This window comes from Festucalex cinctus, chromosome 12 (assembly GCF_051991245.1).
Source record: "Festucalex cinctus isolate MCC-2025b chromosome 12, RoL_Fcin_1.0, whole genome shotgun sequence".
Lineage (NCBI taxonomy): Eukaryota > Metazoa > Chordata > Actinopteri > Syngnathiformes > Syngnathidae > Festucalex > Festucalex cinctus.
Window position 1 is genome coordinate 20,348,318 of NC_135422.1, and position 22,054 is coordinate 20,370,371.

The 22,054-nt window shown below is 38.8% G+C and overlaps 1 protein-coding gene across 2 annotated transcripts in view; it reads right to left on the reverse strand.

Annotated features, from left to right (window-relative positions):
* Positions 1-22,054, reverse strand: part of npas3 (neuronal PAS domain protein 3) — a 129,786-nt gene that overhangs the window by 10,452 nt on the left and 97,280 nt on the right. For both annotated transcript variants that reach the window (XM_077539117.1, XM_077539118.1), the window contains exons 6-9: positions 15,986-16,184; positions 7,822-7,940; positions 6,535-6,728; positions 1,726-1,832 (exon numbers count right to left, since the gene is read on the reverse strand). In XM_077539117.1, coding sequence (XP_077395243.1) covers positions 1,726-1,832; positions 6,535-6,728; positions 7,822-7,940; positions 15,986-16,184 — 619 coding nt within the window. The remainder of the gene's footprint in view (positions 1-1,725; positions 1,833-6,534; positions 6,729-7,821; positions 7,941-15,985; positions 16,185-22,054) is intronic.

The window sequence follows — 22,054 nt, forward strand, 5'->3', positions numbered from 1 at the left end:
ATTGTAACATCAAGTCAGCCAATCAGAACGCAACGCTACCAGGAAGTAAAAAGACAAACTTTGGTCTTTGACATTGAAGTGACTTTGTGTTGTGTGTGTGTTCACCTGTGTGCACAGGTGAATGTGCGCAAGTGTATGACAGGCGTTTGATGTGTGTGCGTGCGTGTGCTGGCGTGTGCGTTGATTAAAGGTGGTGGGGGTCCGCAGAGACCATCTGAGCTAAAGCGCCTCCAGGCTTCAACGCTGAGCTCTGTGTCAAACGCTCTCGCTCGCCCCTTCTCTCTCTCTCTCTCTCATGTCTGTGTGTCTGTCTGTCTCGTCCGCCGCCTCTGTGTTTGTCTTTGCGCCGCGGCGTCCAATCGTCCTCTTTGACGCTTTTCAAGCGTCGTTCCCTCGCCAGCTTTAAAAAACGTCAGCCTCGTCAGCTACACCGCCGTCACACATGAATTATAAATTGCAGATCGCGTTTATATCATCGGCGAGGACGAGGAGGGTGAGGATGAAGAGGACGGGGGGTGAGGAAGGTTATGCAAGGGGGGAGGAGGAGGAGGGCATGCAAAAGTGTTGAGGGGGGATAAGATGAAGATTAGGATAGCTGAGGATGGCGAAGATGAGGAGTGAGTTGAGCAAGATGAAGGTGATGGCGATGAGCATGAGAATGTGAGGAAGATGAGGAGGAGGAGGAGGAGGAAGGTGAGAATGAAGAGGTTGAGGTAGATAAGGAGGACGACAATGAAGAAGAAAACGATGAAATGAAGATGAGGACACAAAAGAAAATGAGGATAAGGAGGGTGATGAAGATGAGGATGAAGAAGCTGAGAAAAATGAGGAAAGTGACAAGAAATATGAGGATGAGGAGGTTTAGGAAAATGACAATGAGAATGGCGAGGAAGATGACGGGGATGAGGATGAGGAGGGTGAAGAAGATGAGATTCTTATGGAAGAGGAAGATGAGGATAAGGAGGAAAATGACGAGAAAGATGAGAATGAGGAGGTTCGGGAAAATGAGAATGAGAATGGCGAGGAAGATGAGGGGGATGAGGAGAGTGAGGAAGATGAAATTGATATGGATGAGGAAGATGATGGCGAAGAAGCTGAGGAAAATGAGGAAGGTAACGAGAAAGATGAGGATGAGGAGGTTCGGGAAAATGAGAATGAGAGGAAGATGAGGGGGATTAAGATGAGGAGGGTGAGGAAGATGAGATTGATGTGGAAGAGGAAGATGAGGATGAAGAAGCTGAGGAAAATGAAGAAGGTGACGAGAAAGATGAGGATGAGGAGGTTCGGGAAAATGAGAATGAGAATGGCGAGGAAGATGAGGGGGATGAGGAAGGTGAGGATGAGGAGGGTGAGGATGATGAGTAGTTAGACGACGAGGAAATGGAGAGTGAGGAAGATAACATTGTTCAAGAGTGCAATGAGAATGGTGAGGAAGAGGAGGATGAAGACAAGGATAAGAAGGGAATCATCTCAAGCCCCGCCCCCTCCACTACTAACTCCACCCCCATCCATTCGCCCACGTCTACCTGTTGATTGACACGTGAACTCGTCACCTGATACGTTTGTCCTGCACCAGCTAACGTGTGTGGCATCAGCACATCATCAGGAGGCGGGACCAAAGTGCCAGCGTCCAATCAGAGTGCAGCAAAGCGGCAACTATTTTTTATTTTTTTTATTTTTTTATTCTTTCAGTATCGTGCATGCGCGCACGCGTGTCGTACTCACAGTCGAGGTGACTTTGCCGGATGGTGTCGACGTCCTCGGCGTGGATCAGCTGGTAGCAGCGTTTGCCCACGATGTCGGCGGCCGACACGTCCATGTAGTCGCTGATCCTGCAGGACAACAAAAAGCGCCGCCTAGTGGCTCAGTTGGCAAATACCGTCAATACCGTCACTAAAATATCAATCTAGTAGTTTAAAAATAATTTTTTGGTATGTTGTTTTATGGTTTATATTTGTTGTCGCATGATCATCTTTAACATCTTTATTGAGATTGAAAAAGTGATGAAGGCCGCATTTTTAGTTCATTTTTGTATTTGTAGTTTCTGAACAGTATATGATAAAGTATTTGTTGAAATTTATTTTGCTATGATCACTTTATGTACTTTGTTTAAGAATGTTAAAAAATATTTCGTTAAGGTTGGAAGGTTTCCGGGGGGAGGGAATTGAAAAATTATTTTCTATTTACCAATTAACTTTGCCCTAATTTTGTCCTTTTATAAAAAAACAAAAAAACAAAAAAAAACAACAACAACAACAACACAAAAACACTTAAAGGTTGAAATTTGATTGAGAATAAGCTACCTTATGTTTTTTTTAATTATATACTATAACTTTCAAAAAGTATTTGTATTGATATTGGTGTCGGCGATACTGGCCCTGTGTGTACTCGATACCAAAGTTAGTATCGCACACCACCAATGAGCACAACATGTTACACGGGAGAAAAAAAAAAGTACAACATGGGAATGGCATGCTAATCAAAACATAACCAAATAAGGGCATCACCTCATCACATGAGCAAGTTTGATGCGTGTGGACAGATTAAAAAAAAAAAAAAAAAAAAAAAAAAAAAAAAAATCATGTGCTAACACAATCTGAGCAAATTGAAATCACCCCAGCAATGATTTTCAACATTCCAAACAATTCACACATTACAAAAAAGAACATGACAACAATAAAACATTTGTCCCAATGAATTTCTACAATTACGCATTGTCCCCATCCAAGATTTCAAAATAAAAGCCCTATATTCATATTTTATAGATTGACCTCTAATTTTTCACGTTTCTTGACTGATTTAATTCCTACTTCCTCAATCTTCCAAAGTAAAAAGCCAGAAATTTATTTTTATATATTCACCTCCAATTTCCATTTTTCTAAATTCGAATCATTTAGCTCATTCCCAAAATTTCAAAATAAAATCCCAAAATTTGAATGTTCCCATATTGACCTCCATCATCCACGTTTGACAATTCAAACCATTCCAACTGTTCACCTCATTTTAATTCCTCAAATTCCCACAATTATGCAAATGAAGGCCCCCAAATTCAGTTTTTTTTTTTTATACTTGGCTAATTTCCACATTTAATAACCCTAACCCTAATTTTGTCAGCCATTTTTAACTCATTCAACCCCAAAAACATATAAATAAGTTTAATATTTTATCCTGCACTCCCGAAAACGTTTCTATATGTTTGTTGTTGTTGTTGTTGTTGTTTTTATTCTAGAGTATACAGAAGGCTTTGATACAGCTTCTGACATGAAGAGGTGGATATAAAGAAATGGTAGTTATTCCAAAAAACGGCCAACAGGTGGGAGCAGAGTACATGAGATCAGCCAGGGCCATGTTGCAAAAAGCTCTTTTTGACAATGCTTTCACCAGGAATGTTGAATATCAATGAAACTTCGCTATATTTTAATGCTAATTGCTGCAAAATGGAAACAGGCACTTTTTTTTCCTGATGAAAGAAGAGACTCTAATCTTTCTTTTGCTAGCTTCCATGTTTTTATAGCAATAGAACACAATATTCTGTAAACCTCGCAAAAACAGTCCAAATCCAGTAAAACAGCCGCAAGCGAACGGGGTTTCATTCAAAATGGTGGCGAGTGAATGACTTAAATTTAGTCTCAGTTTTAGTCCAATTTCTGTCATGCTTGTTAGTGTTTATTACAGTTAGTCAACCTCATCCCATTTTTAGCGAGTCTATTTTTAGTCGACTATAATTCGAGAATTTTAGTCTTCATTGTAGTCCAAGAAAACATAACTTTATTGGTCTAGTTTTAGTCAACAAAAACTGTCAATGTTTTAGTCTCATTTTAGTCAGGACAATCATTTTACCCTTGTATATTTTTTTTTTGTCAGCATAAAAAGTTGAACATTTCAGATCTAAAACTATTTCATATCAAATGTTCTCATTTTTTTTATTTTATTTTATGAAAAGCAACTTGACACACAATGGCAGTATATCAACAAGAAGCTAAATGCTATGAGCTAATAAATTAGCCAGCATTAGTTAGCGGTCGGATTAACATTATTGCCATTGGATTCATGTTACATTATAACTATAATTTACCTTTTTTTTTTAACATCCTCCATGAATCCACTTCCTGTCTGTCCCATGTTTGTGCGTGTTGCACTCGCTAGCTGCAAATTTGAAAGGGGGCGTGTCACTGTGTGTCACATGACGGTGACCGTTTAGCAGAGAAAATCGTATCATTTTCATCTCGTTTTTGTTTCATTCACTAAAATTGTCCATAGATTTTAAGTGAGTTCATTTTCATCTCGTCTTCATTAGTCGACGAAATTGCAGCCTGATTTATTGTTATTAATGAGGGTTTTAGTCTTAGTCTAGTCTAGTTTTAGTCTGGCAAAAAACGTGTTGATGAAAGTATTATGGTTGAGTTTTCATTGACAAAATTAACACTTGTCATTCGCATGCAATTCCCCCAGAATTTGCAACGTCGAGCTAATCTCTTCTCTTATCAAAGGTGAGCTCACCTCAAATCCTTTCATCCGGCTTTTCCATCGATCCTCTCTCGCCTTATTTTAATCCCGCTCATATAATAATTTCATCTCACCCGACTTGAGCAATTCATTTGTCACTTTTGGTATCATGTCGCTGCCGTAGAATGCGCTCAATTTGTATGTCCGGCATCTATTTGATGCATTTTATGTATGGGGGGAAAGAAAAAAAGTCAAATTTGGTGGGGGTGGTCTAACATCTGGCGGGCAGATAAGAGCTCCTCCTAAAACACATTTCCTCTTCCTGTAATGGAGGCGATCGTCATTGTGTCGCTCGCAGCGCCCACAAAAAAGAATCCATATGATTCTTTTTTGAAAAAAAAAAAAAACACGCCGCTTTCTTCTTCTCTCTTTGTGCGTGGCGGAGCCTGATAGAATCTCGGCGGTCAGCCGGTTAAGTCGCAAGCGAGATGCTATCACTTTTATCTGGACGCCGGCGAGCAAGATAGATCCATCAGAGACTCGCCCGCGGCTTACGCCGCGCGATTGGCTCATGAATAAAAATGTGGCCATGCGAGCGAGCGGCCACCGGACGGACGCAGCGTCACGTCAGGAATCTTAAAAGACGGCCAAATGAAATCCGCACAAGCACAAAAAGTGGGAGAAGGAAATTTGGGGGAAAAAAATGTTCCCATCGGTTTCTCATGTGAGCAACGTTGCTAACTTGTTAGCATTAGCATGCTAACAGGTGGCTATCTGATGACATTGGGGAAGAAATGTAAAAAGATAAGATTGTTATTGTTTGTCACAAAAACAGCATTAGAATATCTTAGCATTATTAGCATTGGCATGCTAACACATTTTTAGCAGAATTAAACAATACTCAGAAAACATTTTTTAACGCTTTATCGTTGGACATCTAACACAATATTGAGTCAAATTAGCATTAGCATGCTAACAGGTGGGTCTCTGATCACATTGGGGCAGAAATGCAAAAAGATAAGATTGTTATTGTTTATAACAAAAACGGCATTAGAATATCTTAGCATTATTAGCGTTTGACATGCTAATGCATTTTTAGCAGAAGAATTAAACAACACTCATTTTTTAACATTTCTTAATCGTTGGACACCTAACACAATATTTAGTCAAGTTAGCATTAACATGCTAACAGGTGGCTCTCTGATGACATTGGGGCAGAAATGCAAAAAGATATTTTTTCTTTATCACAAAAACAGCATTAGAATATCTTAGCATTCTTAGCAATCTTAGCATTATTAGTATTGACATGCTAACACATTTTTAGCAGAAATAAACAACACTCAGAAAACCTATTTTTTAATCGTTGGACACCTAACACAGTATTTAGACAAATTAGCATTATTGTTATTGTTTAATCACAGAAACGGCATTAAAATAGCTTAGCATTATTAGCGTTGACATGCTAATGCATTTTTAGCAGAATTAAACAATACTCAGAAAACATTTTTTTTTTCACGCTTTATCGTTGGACACTTAACACAATATTTAGTCAAATTAGCATTAGCATGCTAACAGGTGGCTCTCTGATGACATTGGGGCAGAAATGCAAAAAGATAAGATTATTATTATTATATGAATTATTATTAGTTATGATTTATTGATTATTTATTTATTTTTTTATTTATTATTTATTTGTCTTATTTATTTATTGATTATGTATTTATTTTATGATTATCTATCATTTATTATTATAATTATTATAATTATTATAATTATTATAATTATTATAATTATAATAATAATAATAATAATTATTATTATTATTATTATTTTATGAGTAGTTAGTATCATAGATGATCATGGATTTATGACCTGAGCAATATATGGATAATGGCGGTATCGTCATATGGTGAGATCATCATTATGGTGAGCCTTGTATCGCATATGGTAATGGTATCGTGAGGTAGCCAGGGGTTCCCAGCCCTCGTGTCTCCATGTTGCCAAACATGCTAACTTAGTTAGCATTAGCATGACGACAACACGTTGATCGGTTTGCATTTTTTGTTTTTTTTCCTTTTTGGTTCTGACCTGTTCTCGCAGTAGACGATCTTGAGGTCCATGTTGACGCGCGTGACGAACATCTGGCAGTCGATGCGCACCTCGTTGAGGGTGGGCGGCGGCAGGGCGTGCGCCACCACCACCATGCCCATGATCTGGTTGGGCACCGAGCGGCCGTGCGTCAGCGCCATGCGGATGCGCAGGCGACCCGTCACGTGGATCACCTGAGGGACAAACGCATTTATCCGTCAACTGATGATGTCATCGTCACATATGCGCTCACCTTTCAAAAGTATTGGGCCAGTTCCTGCAGCTTTTTGTTTCCTTCTATTGAGATATCCATGTGTTGAACAAATGTTGCCTTCTTCTTTTAAATTTCATTTCCAGGCCTTTACTGCGGCCTCTTTCAGTTCACGAGGTCAAATGCATGCTCCATTGGGTTCAGGTCCGGTGATTGACCAGTCCAAGACCTTCCACACAATAGCTCTATAAATAGGTTTAAATAGGTTTGAAGCTTCTTTTTGTCAGACAAAACAATTCCAGTGAAGAGAGAATTCTTTGACCTTGCTGACAGTTTCAGCTGTTACTTCAGCCATCGTCAGAGTCCTGTCACGTGCCTAAAAATTGGGTTGGGAAAACCTTCAAAAAAGTGCTTTAAAAGGTTCATCTTGTCTTCTAGTGGGTACTAGGACTGTGACGATATATCGATATCACGATAAATTGTCTCCCGATAGATTATTGATACATCTACACAAGTACCGCGATATTTGTAGTTTAAATACAGCCACTCTTAACAGCTCCATTGTTCATGACTTATTGAGCAATGACTTGGCAGGCCACTAGGGAGAGTGCCTCATAAGAGTTGCGGGGAAATGAATGCAAGTCTTCAGGTGAAAAAGACTCGTGAGCTTATATATATATATATATATATATATATATATATATATATATATATATATATATATATATATATATATATATATATATATATATATATATATATATATTTATATTATTATATGGATTATTATGGATTATTATTATCATTGATTTTCTTTTTCAAGACAAGTAAACTAGTAAACTAAAAATTTCATAATGTCTCTTTCCAATGCTTTTGCTCAATTAAAAAACAACAACAACAACAGCAACAACAAACAAACAAAACCAAGAATATAACTGCCCTGAGTTGCTGAACACATCAGGATGTAAATAACGGGGAATAAAAAATGGACTTTGATCTCATATTCCTCTTTGGATGAGAAAGGTCAATTGGAAAAAAAAGGAAGGAAAGGAGTGAAAGGAGGCGGCCCCACCCACCTTGTACCCTGACGACTTGATGTGGACGCCTCGCTTGGTGAGCGTCGACTTCATTCGGATGAAGAAGGAACGTTCCAGAATGTTGTCGGGCGACAGCAAGTTGGGACTGCTCGACTCCACTGAAACACAACACACAAGCACTTCCTGTCACTCCTTTCAAAATAAAATAAAAAACCTCCATCATCAACACGCTGATGTCAGATCAAACAAATCATTTTTCATTTCTATCCTTTTTAAAAAAACAACAACAAAAAAAACAGGACATTTCACAATGAAATATTATTATTATTATTATTATTATTATTATTATTATTGTTATTATTATTATTAATAAATGATTAAAAGGTTATAAAAAAATTAAAACAATAAATAAATAAATGATTAAAAAATAAAAATTACGATTCAATTACCGGGAATTGGAAAATGGCCAAAATTGTTGATTATTGCTTCCCAAAGTAAAAGCAAAATGTTTTATTTTGAAGAAAGCTGTGAATGTTTAGAAAATGAAATTCCTGTTGCATATCTCAATGATTACTCAATTATCAAAAATAATGACCTATCGATGAATGAATCATTATTGAGCAATGTCGAAGACACGCATGCATAGACGGTGTTTTCCAACGAAAGACGTCTCGTGTGATGCAAAAAGACGCAAACGAGGAAGAAAAAGGACTTGAATGAAGACGAGTGATGAAGAGGAGGACAAAGAAACGACGAGGATGAGGAGGTGCACGTTTTGCGTTTCTCATTCAGCGGTTGCGAAGCGTCTCGCGGGACGCGACTCCTCCAAGACAAAAGATTAGCCTGAAAGGCAGCAGGTGGCGCCGCCACGCGACTTGGGAGCTTCATTATGATCAACATTTATATTGATATCATTATCATCTGTGGCGGCAAACTTTGAAGGACGAAACGTTCGTTAGAAAAAAACAAGCCGTGTGGACAAAAGCCGCCGCCGTGGTGGCTACGTGACGACGACGGCGGGTCTCTGCGGGCCGCCGGCGTCCTTTGTGGAGCTAAAAACATGGCCGCTCGCTCGCTTGTGAAGCCTCATTGTGTCACGCTGATAACCAACGTGACCTCTGAGCGTCAAGGTGGACGGAAGTCCTTCAAAGACAAACTCCACTTTTCTTCAGCGCACAATTAATATGCGTATGTCGCTATATGCTAATTCAGCAGCTAAATAGCATCAATAGGCTAGCAGAGACAGTTGATAGTTCAGACACTATTTGATAATACAGGAAGTTCTCGAGTTATGTCGGAAGTTCAGTTTCTTCGCTAGCGATGTCACCCCAATTTCCCCATTAAAATCAATATTTACATCCAAATAATTTGCATAAAGAATCAAAAATACACTCAAATAAAATAAAAAAATATATATAATGCTGTATGACTGAAGACCAAGTCTTTGCCGATGTTCGTCGGTGTTTCTCCTTTCTGCGATCTTTTTTTATGATGTTTAGCTTGGTTTCCACGGTAACTGCTTTTCTTTTGGCTGGACCAACATTGATAGAAGACGTCGCTTTCGTCTTCTTTGGGGCCACGATGTGGGAAAAAAAAAAAAAAAAAAAAAAAAAAGAGTCTGAAAAAGCCAAAGATACTCTCACAAGTGCACAAGCAGTAGCACTAGCTAACTGCTAAATAGCGAACGAGAGGGAAAAACACTGCGGGCTAAATAGCATTATATGCATTTCACTTACACATATTTACTGGACTGTAAGCAGTACCTGCTTGGAATGTTGTGCACATTTCTGAGAACTTTTGAATTGTGGAAGGTTCCACTCAACGTGGCCAGACAGGAAGTGGAAAAGACGCAAATTGGTGTGCACATATGCGATTTTTTTCCCCCATCATGCAGACGAGCTCTCAAGCTCGTCGTCCTCTTTCGTCGTCGTCGTCTCCTTCAAATGTAAAAGCATGAAGCCGCCTTGATCCCTTCACTTCCTCGCCGCTCGCCGCTCGTCATCCTTATCCTCATCCCGCCTGATCCCGCCACATTAAAGCTCCTCTAAGCTCACTTCAGCTCCTCTTCCTCTTTGGGGAGACAATCAGGAAGTGAAGGAAGGAAAAAAAGAAAAAAAAAGAGGAAGTGAAAGTAGAAAGAAAAAGTTGAACACGCACGACCGATGACGGAGACGAGTGTTAAGGTTGGCCGATGAATCGATTTCATTCCAGTCGGTTTGTCAGCAAGTTTGCTTTTGGAACAACCAGCAGGTGGCGCCCTGTTACCTGTCACTCAAGGTGACATTGCATGATGGGAAGTCTCACGTCGCCTTCTCCATGTTGCCAACGTGTGACAGATGTTTGCGCAACACCGTGGAAAGGAACAAACAGGAATAGGAAAAAAAAAAAAGAGCATGTGGGGAGGGAACAGCATGTGACAAAGACAGGAAGTGGAAAAAAACCCGGGAAGGGACAAACACAGGAAATGCGAAAAAAACGGGAAGGAACAAAGACAGGAAGTGGAAAAAAAAGGGGACGTGACAAAGACAAGAAGTAGAAAAAAACGGGAGGGGAGGACAAAGACAGGAAATGGAAAAAAAACGGGAAGGGACAAAGACAGGAAGTGGAAAGAAAACGGGAAGGGACAAAGACAGGAAGTGGGAAAAAACAGGAAGGGACAAAGACAGGAAGTGGAAAAAAACAGCACGTGACAAAGACAGGAAGTGGAAAAAAACGGGAAGGGACAAAGACAGGAAGTGGAAAAAACAGCACATGACAAAGACAGGAAGTGGATAAAAAACAGAAAGGGACAAACTCAGGAAGTGGAAAAAAACAGCACGTGACAAAGTCAGGAAGTGGAAAAAGACAGGAAGTGACAACATGGAATTTACAGGAAATGGTGAACCAACAACATAACCATGACAGGAAGTAGAAAAGACAAGATGTGGAAAAGACACAAAAGTTGAAACAAAAAGAATGACGTTGTAGGACAAGCCCCGCCCCATCCATCATTTGGCACCTCCCAGTGATGTCATCCACGCGTCTGCTCTGGCATCGATTAGTCAGCCTCATCGTCTCAAATGACAGATATATTTGATACACACACACATGCACGCACACACACAACTGAAGCAGTGCGTAATGATGATGACAAATGTGCACCATTACGCTGGCGGGCTAATCGTGTCATTAGCGACAATAACCGAGGCGGCCATGTTGAAATAAGACAATTAACGCGTCGGTTTGCTAATCGGGCTCACGGAAAAACACCTAAAATAAAAAGTCCCACACTGTCGTCACTGCCCCAAAAGTTCTTCGACCTCTCAAAAGTTCTTAGACCATCATAATGGGATCTTCTTTTGGCTCAAAAAATAATAATAATAAAAAATAAGACTAAAAAGGCCTGTTTAACCTGATAGGTTTGCATCTTACCTTCCGATGACCTGCTGGTGTGGCTGCTTTAGAGTGCCTCATTGTTGGCTGCGAGTGCATGTGCTCTACACTTGTGAGAGGAGCATGATTTTTTTTTTTTTGTTCAAACCTCAATTTGTATACTTGGCGAGTATTTTAATCAATCAAATTTGGCAGGGACAATTAGAGCGCCTCGTTGTCTGCCGTGAGTGCATGCATGGGAGAAGATGGAAGAGCAAGCTCATTTTTCTTTTGAAAGTTTGACACGTCAGCCAGCAGGTGGACTGGGATTTGGTCGTATGTGGCCGCTTTAGAGCGCCTCATTATCAGCCTTAATTGAGAGCATGGAACTGCGAGGAGGCGAACAGTGAGAATGGGGGTGGGGGGGGGTGAAGAATAAAAAGTTTGTTTTGGCAGCGAGATTGTGAAAAGCTATGGAGGACCAAAACTGCAGAAATGTAAAATAAATGAATTACGAAATAAATAAATAAATAAATAAAAGTTAAAAGAAAAATTGATATTAAAAAAAATACAATTTGAAAATTAAATACATATATATATATATATATATATATATATATATATATATATATATATATATATATATATATATATATATATATAGAGAGAGAGAGAGAGAGAGAGAGAGAGAGAGAGAGAGAGAGAGAGAGAGAGAGAGAGAGAGAGAGAGAGTTCTTTTTACTTCCATTTATATTTATTTTTTTTAATCAAATTTTTCGAATTATCTATTTTTTATATCCGTTTTTATATTCACGTTTAGTCATTTATTTATTTTAAATTTGGACAGTTTTGGTCCCCCATAAAAAGCGGCTTTGGGCTCGCATGGTCGCTTTAGAGTGCCTCATTGCCTGCTGTGATTGCATGCACATTGGGTAGATTTTTCTTCCACCCTTTTCATGCCTCGTTAATTACACTTTTTTTTTTTTACTGACTAAAATTGGTCAGGGTTGTTAGCAACAATCTTTTCTGTGTCCAACTTCAAATTTCACATTGAAACGTTTGCTCCCATTTTGTGCTTGCTGAGGCGCTCGAAGGGCAAACGTGCGACCTTGGCAGCCAAAACGGAAAACGTGTGGAGTTTTCCCTCCTGCTGGTGGAGGAGGGCGTGGCGACACGTTTTATGCGCCGCGGACTTTTAAGAGTTCGCTTGCATCATGCGCCTTTCAAGATGATTTTCTTCACTGCAACGTCGTACGCGCCCGCAACGGCCGACAAGGTCAGCACACGTTTGCTCTCTTTTCATCAGAAAACTCAAACGCTCAAACGTGCTCTCACGTGACACTTTTTCTACTGAGGCGGGAATGCCAAAACCGCTCGAGTAGCCCCGACATCAATTTCGCCATATCTGAGCACGAGTAGACCCAAAAAGAAGAAGAAGAAAAAAAAAAGTGTCAAAAAGTCTGTTGTAAGTCCACCATTTTGTTTTGAAGCAGCCAATTTCAAGCTCAATTTTCTTCGATGATAATTCATGCAGGAAATTCAAGGCCCAGAAGCAAAACGAAATTTTGGAGGCACGTTTACAATCAGTAGATGCACACAATAGTCTCAAGAAGTCACGCCCCCCAAAAAGAATGCTTGTCATTTTGCTATTGCTAACACCTAGGCTATTTTTTAAGGGTCTTGCAAATTTGGAAAATGATGCCCCCAACTTTCACTTCACTTAGCAAAATGAAATTAAGTTGGCCCACAAAAAAATAAATAAATCAATCATTCAATCCTAGACATACACTTATGAGTTTTGCCATTTTGGATCAAGTTAGGGTCAACCTGATCAATTTGAAGGGCCTTTGGAATTTTCTTTCAAAATGAAGCCGCCAAAGCCAATTTGACGTTGCAACATGAAATTTGGTAGACATGACAAGAGCCACAAAAAATAAAAAATAAAAAATAAAAATAAAAAAATAAAAAGCTTGTAGAAGCCAAATGGTTAAAAAGTCAAGTCAAGTCAATACACAAGTCTTTCATTTTGGCATTGTAGGATCATTTTCTGGGGTTTCTCGGACAACCCCCAAAAAATTCAGTCTTCAAATCCAGTTCAACTTGAAATCTGTTCGGCATGTTGATCACAAATAGATTGATAAAAACAACCACAAGAAGGAAGCATGCCTGAAAAGACACCGAAAATGTCATTTGACTTGGAAGCAGACATTTCAGGATAGTGCGCGTCATTATCAGGCTCTGTCAAAATTTTGGAAAATTCAGCCCCCAAAGCCAGATTGACTTCAAGTCATCAAATTTGGTATACATATCTACCACGGGTAGACACGCAAAACAGCCTCAAGAAGCCATACTCAAAAAGATACACAAAGTCTGCCATTTTGGTTGAAGTAGCCATTTTAGACCCATTTTGTATTTTTGTAAGGGTGATTCGAAATTTTGGAAAATTCAGCTCCACCATTTTGACTTAGTGGCATGAATTTTGGTTGATGTATCTACTACGAGTAGGCACACAGAAAAAGCCTCAAGAAGCAATACTCAAAAAGACACACAAAGTCTGCCATTTTGGTTGAGGTAGCCATTTTAGACCCATTTTGCGTTTTCTTAAGGATCATTCAAAATTTTGGAAAATTCAGACCCTGAAGCCATTTTGACTTCAAGTCATGAATTTTGTTGGACTTATCTACCACGAGTAGACACACAAAAAAGCCTCAAGAAGCCATACTCAAAAAGATACACAAAGTTAGCCATTTTGGTTTAGGTGGCCATTTTAGACTAATTCTGCCTCTTCGTAAGGGTCATTCAAAATTTTGGAAAATTCAGATCCCCCATTTTGACTTAGTGGCAATAATTTTGGTGGACGTATATACAACAAGTAGATACACAAAAAAGCCTCAAGAAGCCATACTCAAAAAGATACAAAAACAAAAAAATACACAAAGTCTGCCATTTTGGTTTATGTGGCCATTTTACACTAATTTTGCCTCTTCATAAGGGTCTTTTGAAATTTTGGAAAATTCACAGCCCAAAGCCATTTTGACTTCATTGCATGAATTTTGGTGGACGAAAGAAAGAAAGAAAGAAAGAAAGAAAGAAAGAAAGAAAGAAAGAAAGAAAGAAAGAAAGAAAGAAAGAAAGAAAGAAAGAAAGAAAGAAAGAAAGAAAGAAAGAAAGAAAGAAAGAAAGAAAACAGCCAACAAGTCAACCATTTTGGTTTGAAGTCAAACTTGTCCAAGTGTGATCATATTTGACGAGACAAGTGGGAAATAATGATTAAAAAAATGTATTTGACCACGAGCGCCACTAATAGTGTCCGACAAGTCATGCCTCATTTGAGGATGTGAAGAAGACAAAAACGGAACATGTCCAACACGTTTTAGTTCAAGATTAGCATCAGCTTTTTTTTTTTCTTTCTTTTTTTCTCCTCACTGTGACAAGTGTCGGCCATCTTGAGCTGGAAGATGTTTGCACAAAGTCAAAGAGAAAAAAAAAAGTGAAAAAAAGTGCAATTCCAATTAATACGCCCCCCTCCCCAACCCCCCCGCATCTCCCCAGCCGTCAAGCGGCAGCGGCGCTTGGCGAAGAGCTGCGAGTGAACGCGCGGCAGATGTAATTAGCGCGGCGGCGTCTCGGCGGAGCGCCGCAGCCGGCGAGGCAATCTGCGGCGTGTTTGAACGTGCTGATGAAGTGACGTCCTCCGCCCCAGATCAAGTCGCTTTGTTTAATTTACAAATGGATTTCACTCTAATTCCCAAATTATCGGCAGCGGCGTGACAAGCTTTGCCAGGTGAGAAAAGTCTTCCAAGGCGCCGCGCCGCGCCGAATGCTAATGGCCGCCGGCGAATCCGACCCGCCGGGAATTCTCAGAGCGCGAGAACAACCTGCAAAAACACCTTTTACTACTTTCCTATTCAAGTTAACGCTAAAGCTACAAAGACAAATACACCTTGTGCAAGCATAGTGATTTGTCTTGTGAAAAATTCCGCTTAGCTTAATAAGGCTAACAAACAATGCAAAACATGACTGACATGCTAACAGTTAGCAATCAACACTCGTACTCGACACAGCAGGAGCGCCATAATCAATCTGATTCAATCATAACACAAACATGCTTTACATTCTTTGAAATTGGATCTTAATCCATGTATCCATGTGTTTATAAAGTACAACAAATAAGTAAGATAGCACAATATTGAGTTAGTTAAAAATAAAACTTAAAACATAATTTGCTGAAAATGTTTTCATGTAGAAAAATTGATTAAATCATTTTTCATTTGCAATCTTAAATAAATGTGAAGATATTTACAACTTTTTTTAATTAATGACATTTTTTTAATGTATTAATTTTTTCAATGTTACAAAAATAAAAATATTCCAAAATTTTTTTATTTACAATTTTAAATCCATTCGAATATTACAATTAACAATTTTGTATACCTAAAAAAGTTGTTTTAAAATCATGCATGCATATTCAAATTATTAATAATTTTAGAGTGTAGAAGAATTACATTTTTTTGAGCATTTGAAATAAATTTGAATGTTACAAGATATTACTCTTTATTTTCATTAATATGTATTTATGTATTATTTATGTATTTATTTTTTTCTTAGACTCAATAAGTTGTAATGTTACAAGATATAAGACTTCATATTTCAATTCAATTTGTAGAAACAATTTTTCTTAAACTTGATTTATGTCAAAATAAAAATGAAAACATATAGCATTTTTTAAATTAAATCACTCTTTTGAAGTTGAACGTTACAAGATGTGACGTGTGGATAGTGTGCTTTTTTTTTTTTTTTTATAAATTTACAATGTGATGGCGGTGCATTGAATGCGTTGCAAGTGCGTCACCTGGTTCGGGCGTGTCCGGGTGCGGCGACGCCGACGATGCAGACGAGGCGGCGTCCTCGTTGGCGGCGGCGGCGCCTGGGCACAGCGACGAGGACGACGCCCCCCTGCCGGGCGGGACCTTCATGCCCAGCTGCTCCGCCATCTCCACGTGGTCGCCCGGGTGCACGTAGTCAAACACGCTGCTGCCTGTTAGCTCCACCTGAGGGGACGCACAGGTAACGTTAATTTACTTCCTCTCGCACTGAACAACATCACTTTGCACATCACTTCCTGTTTGGACACTGAAATCATTTTGCAGATTGCGAGTCAGCAATTTCTGTTGGAGACCAAAATAAAAGCCTCCATTTCCTGTTTGAACGCTAAAATTATTACTTCATATTACGAGTCTTCAATTTCTATTGGGGACCAAAATAATCTTTCAGATTAAGAGAGCATCATTTCCTGTTTAAATCATTTTTCATATTACGAGTGGCTATTTCCTGTTGAAAACAGAAATCATTTTCCAGATTAAGAGCAGTAATTTCCTGTTTGAACATCAAAATTATTTCTTCATATTTTACGAGTCTTCAATTTCTATTGGGGACCAAAATAATCTTTCAGATATGGAGCATCATTTCCTGTTTAAATAATTTTTTCATATTCCTGTGTGGACGGAAAAATTATTTCTTTAAATTACGAGTCATCAATTTCTATTGGGCACCAAAATAGTCTTTCAGATTAAGAGAGCTTCATTTCCTGTTTAAATATTTTTTTATATTACGAGTCGCTATTTCTTGTTGAAAACAGAAATACATTTTTCAGATTAAGAGCAATAACTTCCTGTTTGGACACCCAAATTATTTCTTTGTATTACAAGTCTTCAATTTCTATTGGGGACCAAATACATCTTTCAGATTAAGAGAGCATCATTACCTGTTTAAATCATTTTTCATATTACGAGTCGCGAATTCCTGTTGAAAACAGAAATAAATTTTCAGATTAAGAACAATAACTTCCTGTTTGGACACCAAAATTATTCCTTCATATTATGAGTCTTTAATTTCTATTGGGGACCAAAATAATCTTTCAAATTAAGAGTGATAAATTCCTATTTGGACACTTAGAATAACCTGTCACAGATTAGGAATCACAAGCTCCTGTTTTGAAAAAGAATCGTCCTTCCCATTAAGAGACATGACTTCCTGTTTGGACATGGATAGTTTTTCAGTTTACGAGTCATTCGTTTGATGGAAATAATCTTTCAGATTAAGAGCAATCTCTTCCTGTTTGGACAGCAAAATGACATTTCAGATTACGAGTCCTGATAATGTTTTGACTGCACTTCTGGTGGGTGGACCAATTTACGAATCCTGACTTCCTCTTTGAACACCAATACAAGAGGCATCACTTCCTGTTTGTGTACTTTCAAGTTAAGAGGCCTGATTTCCTGACAAAACCTTCAAATGCACGCACGAACATTGCGGCACATTAAAAGTATTGTTCACCTTATTCGTTTGTTTGGCGTGTGTGTGTGTGCGCGTGCAGGTTGTGCGTGTCCGCGGAGACAAAAGGGATTACACTTCTGTAATCGCATTATGAATTCCTTTCAGTGCCAGAAAGTGTGCTGGCTGGCGATTAGGGAAGGTGTGGCGGCAAAAAACACCGAGCATCATGGGAGTTGGCGTCCGCGCTGACACGGAGCAGCGCTTAATTGGATCTGCGTACGCCAAACGCTGAAACATTTTCCCCGCAACGCTTCATTTTATAACCAACGCTCGACGTCGGTCTTGGTTTGCTGGTTTGTCTGCATCCATGATACTGCCCCCCGGTGGCCCGGCATGCACATTACACTCGCAATGCTCATTGAAATCAAGCGGCGTAAAACTTTCATTCGTTAAAATCATTTAAATATGAACTTCTTACAGCGTTATGGGAGAGAAAATAATGGTTAAAATGACATTGACATGATATTTAAAAAAAAATGTAAATATCAGTGAAAAATAAAAGATACACTTTTTGTGTCAAATGCAATGTTTTGAGAACTCAAGCAAAATAAAAAAAAAATAAAAAAAAAGGTTGCTTAAAAGTTATTACCATAATTTACTACATTGTTTTTTTTCTTGCAATAAAACAAAAACGTCTTACTGTATCATACACGGACTCATAATATTTACAATTTTTTTGGGCGGACATTTTATAGACGACGTTTACCAGTACAAAAAGGTGTAACTTTCATTCCAACATCATATTGACTGTCCTGAATTCAGAACTGAAAAATAAGAAAGTTATTAAACAAGTGTGTTATTTTTTATTTTTTTATATTCTATATCGAGTTTTCATTATATCACTAATTATTTGACATGGTCATTAGATTAGTCAAGAAATTTTGTTGTTGCTGCATCTGAAAATGTTTTTCCCCTCAACTGGATTGAGTTTTTCACATACTCCATATTTTTTGTTGAGCAAAAAAATAAAAAAATAAAAAATATGCACATTTACGCTCCAACATTGAGACTGTATGTGTCGTTTCAAGTATGTCCTGAACAATATTCCGTCATCGGCAAATTGATATTAACGTCTCTATATGCAAGTCTTCTTCCATTTGAAAATCAGGACCAAAAAAAAAAAAAAAAGGACAAAATTTGTCAACATTAGCAGTAAACGACAAGCTTGTTTCAATTTTATGACAGAATTTTTTTTTGGTGTTCGTCAATCAATTCATTGTGGAAAAATATCAACACCTCCAAAAAAAACTTGAGACAATTCCAAAACATGGATGTGCTTTTTGGACTCTGCAATTCACAATTAACCACGAAACGGAACAAAACGAAACGAAACGAAACGAAACGAAACACAACAAAAACAAACAAAAAACAAAACTAAACAAACCAAAACCAAACAAAACAAAACCAAACAAAAACAAACAAACAAACAAACCCAAAACAAAACACAAACAAACAAAACAAAACAAAACAGAACACAACAAAACAAAACACAATTAATTTATGATTTTGGGGGAGTGTATTTTACACAGATGTGACTTATTCACGGGAAATGACACTACTTTTTCCTTAACTTATTTGCTCCCATAAACGTATAAATATGTTCTATTTTAAATATTTTATGTGTCCCTAAGACGTATTTATGTTTTTTTTATGCTCGAGCATACAGAAGGCTTTGATGCAGCCTCTCAACTGCAAAGAACGGTTGCAGAAATGGTAGTTATTACAAAAACGGCCAGCAGGTGGCAGCAGAGCAAAGGAGATCAACCTGGGCCATGTTGGGGAAAAAAAGCTCAATTAGTCACAATTCTAAATAGATTTGTGAACAATGCTGAAACGTAGCTATATTCTAATGCTAATTGCTGCAAAACAGAAACAGAGAGAAATATACTTTTTTTTCCTGATGAAAGAAGAGACTCTAATCTTCCATTTGGTAGGTTCCATGTTTTGATAGCAATAAATACACAATATTCTACGGGCCTTGCAAAATCTGCCAAAAATCCAGTAAAAGAGTGAAGGGGTTTGCTTCTGTCAAAATGGCTCCTGGGAGTGAAATTGAGTTCAACTCGATTTTTGTTTTGTTGTGTTTAGTTGTACAACAAACATGAACACTCGGATTCCAAGTTTTCAGCGGTTTTTCATGTGAAAATTTGTTCCACATTTGAATTGGGCAAGTCCACATTTTGGAGGGTAAATGAAAAAACAAACTAACAAACAAACAAACAAAAAACAATAAAAACCCCAATGAGGTTCATTTGGAAAATATGACGACGTGCCATTCATCTCATCTCTTTGCTGGCGTTTTTATTGGCATGGAAAGCAAACGTGTGCACGCACGCAAACGCACGCACGCGAGCGATCGCTTGCGCTCTTGGTGACTTTGCAAAGAAGTCATCCAATAAATACATAAATGAGATTTGGGCTGGCTGGCAGCACGCACGATTAACTAGGACATTAAACATCAGCTAAGTGGGCTAATATTCACACTTTGACGGTGCATAATTAGACGTCGGCCGCTAACGACTACTGCCCGTTCTCGGCTTTCCACGCTCGGCACTCTGAAGCGACTCGACAGCATCCTGCGATAGTCCGCCCTCGTCGCCACGGAAACCGCACATGGGTTTGTTTATGGTTATTATGTCCCCTGGTGACTTTTAACGACCTTCCGCTGGACGTCAACACGCTGGAAAACTCGCCAATGTTGGCACGAGCGTGGAACTTGCTGGAAGTAAATGTTGGCATTTTACAACATCAGCTCATAAAACTGGCGCAATAGCGCCACCTGGAAAAGTTGCACAGATAACAGCAGCCCTGCACAATCATTGGAATAATCGACACAACATCAGGTGAGCATGTCGATCGTAGCGGAGCGGAACAAAAAAAAAAAAAAGTCTCAAGGACCCATATCACAATTTCAACAGGAAGTCGGCCATTTTGGTTGCAAGTGGGAGAAATTTCATGTCGTTGGGGGTGGGGATACCAAATTAAATAATAAATAATAATAATAATCTAAATTAGATGCCAATCATAGAGTGCACAAAAAATCCCAAGGACTCATGTCGAAATTGAATCTGGAAGTCGGCCATTTTGGTTACAAGTGGGGGAAATTCCATGTTGCTTTAGTGGGGGGGAGGGGAGGGGGGTGTCAAAATCAAAAAATCAAAATCAAAGGCCAGTTTATTTGACACAAAATCAAATGCTAATCATAACAGAGTGCACAAAAAATAAAGACTCATGTCAAAATTGAATCAGGAAGTCGGCCATTTTGGTTACAAGTGGGGAAAATTCCATGTTTGCTTTGGGGGTTTAAAAAAAAATCAAAAAATCAAAATCAAAGGCCAGTTTCATTGACACAAAATCAAATGCTAATCATAACAGAGTGCACAAAAAATAAAGACTCATTTCAAAATTGAATCAGGAAGTCGGCCATTTTGTTGAAAGTGGGGGAAATTCCATGTTGTTTTGGTTGGGGGGGTCCGAATAAAAAATCAAAAAATCAAACATCAGTTTCATTGATTGACACAAAATCAGATGCTAATCATAACTGAGTGCACAAAAAAAAAATCCCAACGACTCATTGTCAAAATTGAATCAGGAAGTCGGCCATTTTGGTTGCAAGTGGGAGAAATTCCATGTTGCTTAGGAGTTCAAAATAAAATAAAATAAAAAAATCCAAATCAAACGTCAGTTTCATTGATTGACACAAAATCAGATGCTAATCATAACAGAGTGCACAAAAAAATCCCAAGGAGTAATCTCAAAATTGAATCAGGAAGTCAGCCATTTTGGTTGAAAGTGGCGGAAATTCCATGTATGGGGGGGTGGGGGGGTGGGAGGGGGGGGGTTCTGGAAAGTTACAAATCAAAAAAATAAATAAAACTTTATTGGACTTGACACAAAACCAGGCAAGCATATAAATTGGAACGTCACGCACAAAAGAGGACTTGCAATCCCAACAGGAAGTTGACGTCGTTGCTTTCAAGCAGCTTTGACTTTTACGATTATGGGATTCCGGCCTCCATGCGGCCTTCTCACTATATGTAAATATGTAAATGTGTGTGCGTGCGTGTTGACAGACAGCACAAGTGTGTTATCAGTCAGATGAATGAGGATGAATTTCTTTTGACGCACACGCACGCACGCTAAATCGACACTCTGCTTGTCAAAAGATGACAAATGAACCACGTTCCAATATCAACTCTTTTTCGTGTGTGTGTGCACGCGTGTGTGTGTCAGCTGAGTGTGATCGAATGTGATGTATTAAAGCAAACAAAAGACTGGATGCCAAAAACAATCGCGTCGTGCCGACCGTGAAGGAGGTAGCGACACACGCACACACTTGAATCCATTTTGCAAGTTTGTTTGCAGCAACGTCTCAACACCTCTCACTCACGCCTTTGTGTGCGCGTGTGTGAGGGGCAAGAAGTGTGCGATCAATACCTCGTCTCACACACTCGTGTCTCACTGGCACCAAATTATGAAAGCTTCTTCAACCTGCTGACACAAACACACAATCGTGCAGGCATGCAGCTCACTGGGGTTGCGCAATATATTGCGTCATCAGTGTTAACGTCAACATTGCACAATT